Here is an 11,325-nt window from a genome sequence, read left to right as displayed (position 1 = left end):
CTCAAATCTGGTTTTGAAATAAGAAAGGTCTACACATAAAGAAATTTGGGTTGACACAAAAACGATATGCTAGATATTTTGTTTTCAATCATAAAGAAAGCCACCCACATCTTGAACTCATTGTGCTAATAACTGAGAACTCGGAAACAATTTTCACAGAAATATCTACTCCTGCAGGCACTGGAATCTGTGACTAGTCCTTCACAAAGACTGCCATACTGCTAGGCCTACACTTGCAGCCCTTTTTCCTCTTCTCCTTCCCCTTTCATCTGTCATGCTACCCGCCTTTCTCACGCTTATTAAGGCCTTCATGTGGTTCTCAAAGACCCCCTTCTCAAGCATATCTCTGAGCATATCTGCCTCCTGACTTCAAAAATAAATCCTCAAATGCTCTTTTTAGTGTACAGGAAAAAATCCAATGCTTACTTATCTTTCTATCCTTAGAACCTAGCATTGGCCTGGAAAATAATAAGCAGCTGGTGTACATTTGTTGAAAGAACTGAATTACATTAAATAAAGTAATACATATAAGGCATTAGAAGGACCCTTGGACAAAGTACACAATAAATATTTTTTCTCAATCACTTTCCCTTCACACCTGGCCTGAAACTGTCTTTCCCACCTTATCCCCACTGCCATGGCTTAAAGCATCGCTAACTCTTGTAATTTCATGCACATAACATTATTTCTGTGCCTAGAGAACTTTCATTATGCTGTTCTTTCTTTCTTCAATGCCATCACTTCCTTAAATGCACCATCATTGCTCAAATTTAGAGAAAATAAGACATGTTCCTGGTGATGCTGGTCCAAAACCCCTACATAACAAGTCACGACTTTTATATTTAAATAATTTAGTTTGGTCTTTTCTTCACCAAAACAACTTTTAGCAACTCTGTTAGATTTATGCAATTGCATGTTGTTTTTAAGGGACAAAGCTCCTTAAAACAAATAAAAACATACTTCCATTTATTGATGCAAGCCCTGTTTCTTTCTAGTATTTAAATTCATTAATAAAAGACTCAATGATTATTAAATTTTTGGATTTGAATGCATAGTTTTATGCATATATACCCAGTTGTTTAGCATTTTATTTTATCGCCCCCTACAGGAAGTCTAAAATACATTTAGTATATCGCCCCCTACAGGAAATACATTTAATATATCGCCCCCTACAGGAAATCTAAAATACATTTTAGAACATTTTATAATCAAAAAAAAAAAAAAAAAAAGGATGAATGATTTATTTTATTTATCTCACAAAAATTCAGCCCTAGCCTATTGACAGCTGCAGTTCTCCTATCCACTTCCACATAATTTTTAAAATGTGAATGCCAGGAATGGTGCTGTTGATACTAATATTAGGACAAGGAGCAGACGTTTCATCAGGACTAGGTGTCTCTGGCAGAGTCTGTGGAGGAATAAACAAAGATACTCGTGCAATGTTGGATATTTCTGATTTTAGATCGACCTTATCAACAGCTTGAATAGCAATGAAAACATCTGTGCCATTTTCAAAAGTAATGTTTTCTGGTTTAAACCAAAAGACTTCCTCAGAGTTGGCTTCCTTTGGGATGAGAGCAGTAGTATTCACTTGAAGAGATTCATTGAACTTATCTCTGAGATCAAGAATACTTGTACTTATTCGAATGATATACTTGTGAGCTAAAAAGAAAAACAAGAAGAATGTGACTTCAATTCTGAAATCTTAAAGAAACTTCCTAAGCTGTAGAGCTTTAAAAAATATTTAAAAAGCTTTAAAAGTCTATTAGAAATCATATCATCACCACATAAGATTCCCAAATAAATGAACCGATGGTCCTATTTACAAGGGTCACTATCTCTTTTACATTCTTCTTTGTATATAATGACACAGTGATAAGCATAAAACTGGATTGGGCATGACTTAAAGCCTTGGTCAGCATTTCTGGGCATAGTGCCTGGCAGAAAGAAGAGGTTGTTTAACAACTGTTTATTATTTTATTATTTATAGAGGGAGTTTGCACCAGTGCTTCTCAAACTGTAATGTGTGTACAAATCACCCAGGGATCTGAAAATGCAGATCTGAAAACACTTTCTAACAAGTGTTCATGGTATCCGCATGCTGTAGTCCGCAGACCGCACTTTGAAAGAGAAAGTCTGGTAGGACCTGAGGTTCCTTCCAAAAGAGCTCTGCTCTATAGACATCTATGCTGTATTCCCAGTTCTTCTCCAGGGGTCACTGCTCCCCAGAAAATGGAGTTTGTCAAAGGACAGTTTGGCAAGTTTTCAGAAACTAAGTGAGGTTTACCTTTCCTGGCTGAAACCTCTTACTCCCAAAGTATACCAGTTTTTCAGGTTTTAAATCTCTCTTCTTTAAATACATTTATCCCTCATTTCAAAGGACCAGCAAGATCCCTCCTGCCTTCTGCCCCCAAGCATCAGAACACAGGTGCCTGCCTCACCCGCTTCTGCTCCTCTGCTTGGCTGGTAAACTCCTTTACAGGGTCCACACCAGGTTCAGCTTACCTGTTCCATGGTCATAATCGTCCCCAGGAGCTGTCCAAGTCAGATTAATGAGACTGCCCCCGTGAATTTCCGCCTTCAGGTCGGTGATTTGGCAAGGTGGGAAGAGATCAGGTATGGGAGCATTTGGGACACCAGAAGCCACAAATGAGCCTCCCGAGGATGTTCTGCTGAAACATACTTGCTTGCGTTGAACATTGTCCTCAATTTCAGGTCTTGGTGGATTCCATTGTATTTCATCTGTATTAAAAAAAATTATGCGAAATATGGTAAGCAACATCACTAAATGGTGATACCTCCGTCTGTTTTATTATCGGATCACCCTCTTCCTATTCCCCACTTCTGCTTCTTTACTTCCACACACAGAATTAATTTTAAATATTTGGAGACAAGACCCCAAATACGGTTTCATCAGAGGGAAAAGAGCAAACAGAGAATCACAGCTTTTTATCTCTTAAGGTATTCCCTGGATATTTAGTGGAATAACCTTTTGGAATTTATTTTCATGACATTTGTCCTGAAATTGCTTCTTTTTCCATCTCTTTGCCCATCCTGATCTTGTCTTTCCGCAAGGTCAGTTTAAATACTACCTCTGTTTTTCCTTTCCTTTCCTGTCCTGTCCTGTCCTGTCCTGTCCTGTCCTCTCCTCTCCTTTCCTTTCCTTTCTTTCGTTTATGTTTTTGAGATGAAGTTTCGCTCTTGTCATCCAGGCTGGAGTGCAGTGGTGCGATCTCAGCTCACTACCACCTCTGCCTCCCGGGTTCAGGTGATTCTCCTGCCTCAGCCTCCTGAGTAGCTGGGATTACAGGCATGTGTCACCACACCGAGCTATTTTTTGTATTTTTAGTAGAGATGGGGTTTTACTATGTTGGCCAGGGTGGTCTCGAACTCTTGACCTCAGGTGATCCACCTGCCTCGGCCTCCCAAAGTGCTGGGATTACGGAGTGGGTCACTCTGCCCGGCCTAAATACTAACTCTGTTTTAAACCTCAGACTGCCTCAAGAAATGTCTTCCACCTAAATAGTAGTGTGGGTTTCATTATCTTTCCTATTTATTTGGCAACTAATCAACTGGACCTTCAAGAATGCCTTGATTGTTTATGCATATTTCTTTTACTTTCTCCATGTTTGCGTTTCATGTTTCTTATTAAATTTCAGTTTTTAATGAAATGTTTTATGTTAGAGGTTCCAAAATTTTGTGCTTTTGAAAGACTTCTGATTTTCTCAGTGAATGCATGGGAATCTAGTTATTGTAGTAATTCCAATTTCATCCCCATTCTTATCAAAGATAGGTATAAAAGTAATCCTGGAATTTAAAAAATACCCTGGTCTGTTCAATCTGTAGAGTTCTCAGGTTCTCTTTTCTTTTCAATAAAAATATCTCATAAGATCCTAACATGGCATTACTTAGAATTTGTTTTCTCATAAACTCTACCTCTTTATAAAATTTTTATCTGTTAAAGACCATTTAATCTTCATACCCATTAATCTGGTCTTTGGCAAAGATGAAGTGAATGCTCTAGCAGGTTCAGGGTTCATACTGAAAGCACCAGTAGAGACTGCCATTACGGCTTATCGAGGGATAGAGGGAAGAACATGGCCTACTGTTATGCGAGGCACTAACACTATTAGTTATATGAACCCATAACCTCTCTAGCTTCTGTTTCCCCATCTTTAAAAATGGATACTTACAAGAATGAAATGTATTACTGTAAGTAAAATGCTGTGATAAGGCTAGACTTAGTCACTTAACCAGTCCCCTTCTGCCTCCTTCCCCTAACTCAAAAAGCAGTGGCATTGGCTGGGCGCAGTGGCTCACGCTTGTAATCCCAGCACTTTGGGAGTCCGAGGTGGGCAGATCACAAGGTCAAGAGATCAAGACCATCCTGGCCAACATGGTGAAACCCTGTCTTTACTAAAAATACAAAACTTAGCTGGGCGTGGTGGCGTGCACCTGTAGTCCCAGCTACTCGGGAGGCTGAGGCAGGAGAATCTCTTGAACCCAGGAGGCGGAGGTTGCAGTGAGCTGAGATCACGCCACTGCACTCCAGCCTGGCAACAGAGCAAAACTGTCTTAAAAAAAAAAAAAAAAAAGGCAGTGGCATCTTTTAAAACATTTCCCCTCTATTATCACCTTTGCATGAGGGACACCATGTGTCACTGAATCCTCTCTCTCTTCACTAAGCACACAGCCAAGTAAAGATGACAGTGGGAAGGTTCTCAAAGGAGCTCTTCTCCTTCCCCCACACCAACATCAAGAAAAAGCCTGCCCAGGACAGGGTGGAGATTGATGGAAAACTAGTCTGGGAATCCACTGGGACACAAACTTGGTCTCAACTCCTTCTCTAGTCCAGGGCAAGTGTTTGTAACCAAAAGTGGTATGGGACTGTCTGTTTCATGGACATAATTTTCTCACCTGCTAACACATGGGGTCAGTGTGCTGGCCCGCATGAAATTCATCTACTATGCTCCCTGGCCTGAGCAGGAGGAGAAAAGAGGAAAGACAGACAGTGGACTTGGATAATGATATTGATGTAGTTAACAAACCCTAAATTACTGCTTTTTAAATTCTGTTTAAATGATTCATTAGGATAAATTAGAAATGCTTCCATGGAAAGAACTTCATTAAAAATGTTTTTAAAATAATGATAAAACCTTTATTAAATACTATTTACCAGTAACAGTTTGTTAGATGTGTTATTTATTCTTTGTGACCATGCTATCAGGTAACTGCCATTATTATCCTTATTTTACAACTGAGGAGAGTGAAGTACAAAAGATTATACAAAATACTGTATTTGATAGAGGGCTGGGCTTTGAAGTGAGGCAGTCAAAAGCTGTGTTCTATCTAGTGATTTTCAGCCGGGGGCTAGTTTGCCCCCCTAAGGGACAGTGGATGACATATGGAGACATTTTTGATTGTCATGACTAGGGAATTGCTATTGACAAATAATGGATAGAGGTTAAGGATGCTGCTAAACATCCCACAATGTGCAGGATAGCCCTCCACAATAAAGGATTGTCTGGCTTAAAATCTTAGTAGTGCCAAGGTTGAGAAACCCTGATTTAATCATGCACCATTCTGCCCCACAGGCTTAATAGTTTCCTCTTGAAACCAATCCTTTTGCACAAGCCAGGTGTGTTATTACAGATTGCTTACCATTCTCAATCCAGCCAGGTATGTACATTACTCCACTCTGCTGGGGTATCGCTCTCCGTCTGACTGCGTTGACTCCTCCCAGAGCCCGCACTTTTACACTGTATCTACCATTCGTGTCGTAAGTTGTGAAATACCTTGAGTAGACACCGTCATCCTTAGCAGCATCAGCACCTTGATAAAGAATGAAGGAATTAATAAATATCCTAAAGGTAACTGGGAGGGTATTTGTATATTTCCAACTCATATGTAGGCTAAGAATTTTCAAAGCAACAAGAAATTCAGCATTAGCTCCAGGAGACCTTAAGATTTTGGTGTGTTGAGGGTGAGGCTTACTTCTTTTATCACTGTGTGTGTAGTGTGTGTGGTTTTAGGTATACATTCTGTCTTCTTGAATTGTTGACTTTTTTAATGAAATCGAAGATGATATTGTTTCTTTGTTACACCCAACACAGCACAAGGTAACTAGTCAATAAGCATCTGTTGAACTAAATTAAACTGCTATATGCAACTGTGGAGGAAAAAAATGTTGTATGGTTATTTAATAAAATTCATGACTTCTCCCCAAGGTAGATTGAGGTGGGAAATTCATTCACAGGATTCATTCTAGTATGATTACTTGCTTCACAGTAAGAAGACATGTTTTTTTCTAAAAAGAAATGTAGAATTCTCTTTCTGTCTCTCCCCGATAGACTTCTTAAAGACAAGAATAAGGGGCAGAATTTTCACTTTTGGGGCAAGCTAATATAGAATCTGCATAGATACAGGAATCATATAGGACTGTGCTTGAATCTACGTCTGCTGCTTTCTAAAAGTGAAAGCCTCAGTGAAGATATTGTAAAAACAAAGATTATATATGTCTTTGTATATATGCATTTGTGTATATACATACACACATATGTGTGTGTATATACAAAGCACCTACCACAATATAGTTATGAATTTTCCTCTTTTTCTTTTTTTGGGGTTTGTGGAATACCCTATGACAACTCCCTAGAGACTCTGAATCCATTGAGGTTGAGCTATTAATGTGTTTTGGGGCTTGCAGAAGCCTTCATATCTTCCAGCATTTATAAACGTAGGAATTGTGGGGAAATGGAGAACTCTCCCAACCGGACCCCAGTGCTGTTCTGCCTTGCCTGTCTAACTGCCCTCACCAGACTGTGCCCTTTTGGCATTCCCTGGTTGCTTCTTGGAAAAAGAAATATATACTTTCCAATTTCTTGGGTGATTACCTGCTCCATTATCCAGTAGTTCCAAGGTAACTGTTTTTCCATTCTCTGATTCAATCAGGGCTGTGACACTGGCCCTGAGAATCGGAGAGGCTCCTTGGCGAATATTTGCATAAACTATCATAGGGCTGGGGAATTTGCCAGTGTCCTTGTTCATTTTGGAAGTCACTGTAATTGGAGGCAGGGTAGCATTGGATGCACGGGACGTGACAGTCAGAGTCAAGGTTTGTGAGCTTGCTTGCAGACTGTATTTCCAGGTGCCAACCTGAACCAAAACACGTGTAAACATTTCCAATGAATAACTTCAGGTGACACAGACCTGACTTCAATGTCACGTAAAGGAAAAGCCTCTGATACACGCATGTTGGAAGCATATCTAAGAAGAGGTGTGCATGTTTGATACTCTGTCAGCCATGGGGAGCTTCAGTGTGCTTGAACTAACTATATCGTTCCCATTGTCAAGAAAATTCCACGGGGGGTGTCAGGGGGATGGTGAGGTCTGAAAGCTGTATGCTTATTGTTGCTTTGTTTTTATAAGAGACGAGTCTCTGAGATAAAGCAAATCGTTTTTGTGACCCCAAAACGTCGAGGATCATTTTGCATCTTGATTACTATGTAATTTGAAGGTTCTCCATTTAGTACCTGGACAAAATATCACCTATTTCCTTTCTCTTTACTTGCTGGCGTACTGAGTGATTTTCATTGGATGGAGACTTTTTTCCTTGTTCTCTCTTTGATTCAATACTGACTCTCCTTTTAGCCACCACTAACATTTAAAATGCTACAATTATACTGTAAAAGCTTTATTTTATCTTGTTGAATTATGAGAAACAAAAAAAGCTGACTCCATACCTTAGCGATGCCTGGGATTTGGAGGAAGGCCATTTTGGTGTTTTTGTCCACTACAAAGCCTTCTTGCTTCTGTCCACTGGGATCCCAGAGAAGGATTTGGGGAGGCTGTGTTGTCCAGGTGATAAGAAACAAAGTGTCCTTTCCCACTGTGCTGTCCACGATCACTGTGCCATTCATCCACTGGCTGTTCTGGAGGGTTGATCCCTTACTCTCAAGCTGTTAAGAAAAACAGCTCTTACTTTCTGGAGAATACAGCTCCCATCACATGGTCTTTTCCCTTCTGCCCCTCTCTTCCCAGTGCCCCATCAAAAAGACTTCAGTGATGCCTGAGTCCTTGATTTGGTGTTAGGAGCAATTATGATGCAGTTCTAAGTTATCTTTCTAGCCTTAGCTTCCACAATTTCCCTTCCTCCACCCAAACAAGACCACTTCCCCAAAATATCCTTGTGAATCCCTGACTCTTTGCCTTTATTATCATACTCTTTACTTTTCCTAGAAGGCTTTACATTTGTCTTCTCCATTTATCTAAGCCTTCTTAGTCTTCTCTATTTGTCCAAGCCTTACTCATCCTTCAAAATTCAAATTTTACCTTCTCCGTAAAGGTTTCTCTGCTGTCCATCTCATTTACCAGTTGTAAAAAAATTCCCCTTTTCCTCTGATCTCCTATAGGATTTTATTTCTATCAATCCTTTGACATTCATCACACCCACACATTGTGGGTGTGTGTGACACCTACACATTGTGGGTGAAATTGTCTGAATTACCTAATTGCTAGGTCAGGGAGTATTGCAGGTCCCGTGGAGATAAATGAAGTAAGCCAAGGCCAACTTTTTTGGAATAGATGTGGGAGCTGCAGAGCAGGGAGTGAGGTAGGGAAGACTTTTTTAGAAAATGTGATTTTGAGGATTATCTCCTAGGTAGTTATTGTCTCAAAGTTAGCACCTATTAGAAGACAGACTGGGCTGGTCATGGAGCCAGATTTCCTAGTTTCACAGGTAGATTAAAAGCTGGCATGTGGAGAAAGTAAAGGGCTATTAGACCTGGTTCTTGTGGCACGCTGGTGAATGAGTCTTGCTCATTTCTCCATCTCTCTCGCTCTCTCTCTGTTAGGTTTCTTAAATACAAAAATCACAGGCAGAAATTTCCTAAATGTGAACTTGTCCTTTTATCACTTTAATTACTTTTCTAGGACACATTCCTCCATTTTCCCAAACCAGGCCCTTGAGTTTAATTTTCTAAATCTGAACCAGAATAACCCAGATGGGTATAATTGGTGTCTTCCTAGATTGAGTAAATGCTCCATTGATAAGCCAGAAAGCCTGTGGTTTCAAAATCTGTCATTATTAGGCTTTGACATTACGGTATTCCTTTATCTTTATCTGAACTTTCATCATAAAAATTATAATTCACACCAGTGTGAATGCTGATTGTTCACTCTCTCTAGTTTAAAAATTAACGCAAATAACTTCTGCAATTACTTAAAAAAAGCATTGAAAAAAGATGCATTTTTTTCTTTTTTCTTAATAGTCCCAAGACTTTTGAAAGGCAATTTGGTTTTCCTGAAATTTTAGAACCAGATGGGCCATTGGAAGTTTTCTGGTCTATACCTGGCGGAGAAATGAAAGTCCACAGAGGTGAAGTTCATTGCCCAGGTCACATAGTTAATGACAGACCCAGGGCCAAGATCCAGGCATCTGGACTGACACCGCTGGCTTTTTACAGTACAAAGCACTTTCTGTCCATTATATGTAAATCTTGGCAAACATCAGAAATTTGATGTAATGGAAAAGTAAAACAAGTAGTCCCTGGATACTTGTCCCAGAACATTTGTAATTGAGATGATCTACTCTGAAGAAAATTCTGAGCCAACTACATTGCTCTAGTTGCTTGTTTAGAGATGTTAAAAAAGAATTCTTGGACCTACGACATTTTATCTGCTGATTTCTATGAAGAAGTCACGTGGTATTGCTTCCAAACAAGTAAACACTAATTGTCTTGTTTAAATGAGTAGTGTTGCATTTTAGGAATAATGTCTAATATCAGGCTGGACCTTCTATTTTAATTTTAATTCAGTACCAGAAGAGTGTAAAACTTAAAACTTTTAGCCATTAAATTCTTCATCTTGGCTATGATTATGTGTAAATATGAAAAACCAAAGATTAAGAACTCCAACCTGGATGGAGTGCTCAGAGACAGCTCCATTTCCTGATGAAAGGGCTCCAAAAGCATCAATGAGGCCATTGTTCTGAACTTGATCTGAAGCATATGTCTGTAAACCTCCTAAAATGCAATACATTTTCAGAAATTACTTACCAGTAAGCAAATATTTGCAACATTTTAGCTGTTGTTTAGAGAATATACAAAATAAATATCCCATTGTGTTATTAAAGTGTAAATAGATCAACATCAAATAGGTGCCTACATTAACTCAGACTTTGATACTATTTTAACTTTTTTTTTTTTTTTCTGAGACAGGCTCTTGCTCTGTTGCCCAGGGTGGAGTACACTGGCATGATCTTGGCTCACTACAATCCCCACCTCCCAGGCTCGAGTGATCTTCCTACCTCAGCCCCCAAGTAGCTGGGATTACAGGCATATACCACCATGTCTGGCTAATTTTTGTTTTTTTTTTTTTTGTTTTTAGAGATGAGTTTCACCATGTTGCTCAGGCTGGTCTTGAACTCCTGGGCTCAATGAATCCACCGGCCTTGGCCTCCCCAAATTCTAGGATTATAGGAGTGAGCCACCAGACCCAGCCACTAATTTTTAAATCTTAGTACATAATAGCTTTAGCAACATCTCAGTTACCTGGTTACTTTAACTATCTGCAAAGCAGCCATGAATCTCTGATACAATTTGATATCAACTTATGATATAAACTTATGTCATGAAATCTACATATTAAAGGTCCTCTACTTTTACTTGAGAGAATTAATTAAGCCGTACTCCAAGACTATTGATTTATTTGAAACATAATTCTAACAAACCTGGCTTTAGAGTTTTCTTCTAAATGAGGAAAGACAGATATGTGACAACAGCAAGAAACAACAGTGGACAAAGGGACAGTTACAGAGTAGTATATCATAAAAACAGGATTTTACACCAGGCCAGGCAATCTTGGGCTATTTAGAATAGGTGTCACTAAGTTAGTTGATGTGAAAGTACTTTTTAACTATTATGATTCCATCTGAAGTTAAGGAAGTAATTTCAGTAAGGCTGTTGATGCCCCACCCACATCTCCGTACCTAGCCAAGTGCATCTCTTCCCAGCTGCTCTAGGCGTTGGCTTATAGCTGCCTCCTCTTCCAGAGAATTGTCTTACTAAAAGGGGCCACCCTGCATAGAGAAATAACATGCCCCCTCCTCTGCCCTGTTCTGACAGTCCACAGTCAAAGACTGATAGACACAGTGGTGGAAAAGGCCACCCTCCTGCCTCAAGGTGAGAAAAGTCTGTGATGCGCTTTCAATTCCAGAGTCCCCTGGGGGCGCAGCTAGACTGCCTACGTCTGCATCAGTGCTTAGCTCCTTCCTTGGCCCTATCCTTTCCTCCTTCCTTTTCTCCTGAGCACTCTCTCCCCTATAAA

The 11,325-nt window shown here is 39.7% G+C and overlaps 1 protein-coding gene across 1 annotated transcript in view; it reads right to left on the bottom strand.

Moving 5' to 3' along the window:
- Nucleotides 1-1,221: 1,221 nt before the first annotated feature.
- CLCA1 (chloride channel accessory 1) overlaps nt 1,222-11,325 on the bottom strand; it is a 34,714-nt gene continuing 24,610 nt past the window's right edge. The window contains exons 9-14 of the mRNA XM_033225477.1: nt 9,916-10,022; nt 7,743-7,958; nt 6,894-7,155; nt 5,662-5,832; nt 2,506-2,742; nt 1,222-1,662 (exon numbers count right to left, since the gene is read on the bottom strand). Coding sequence (XP_033081368.1) covers nt 1,271-1,662; nt 2,506-2,742; nt 5,662-5,832; nt 6,894-7,155; nt 7,743-7,958; nt 9,916-10,022 — 1,385 coding nt within the window. The 3' untranslated portion in view covers nt 1,222-1,270. The remainder of the gene's footprint in view (nt 1,663-2,505; nt 2,743-5,661; nt 5,833-6,893; nt 7,156-7,742; nt 7,959-9,915; nt 10,023-11,325) is intronic.

The sequence above is a fragment of the Trachypithecus francoisi genome, unplaced genomic scaffold (assembly GCF_009764315.1).
Source record: "Trachypithecus francoisi isolate TF-2019V2 unplaced genomic scaffold, Tfra_2.0 Lachesis_group12, whole genome shotgun sequence".
Lineage (NCBI taxonomy): Eukaryota > Metazoa > Chordata > Mammalia > Primates > Cercopithecidae > Trachypithecus > Trachypithecus francoisi.
This window is presented reverse-complemented; position numbering and strand designations above follow the sequence as displayed.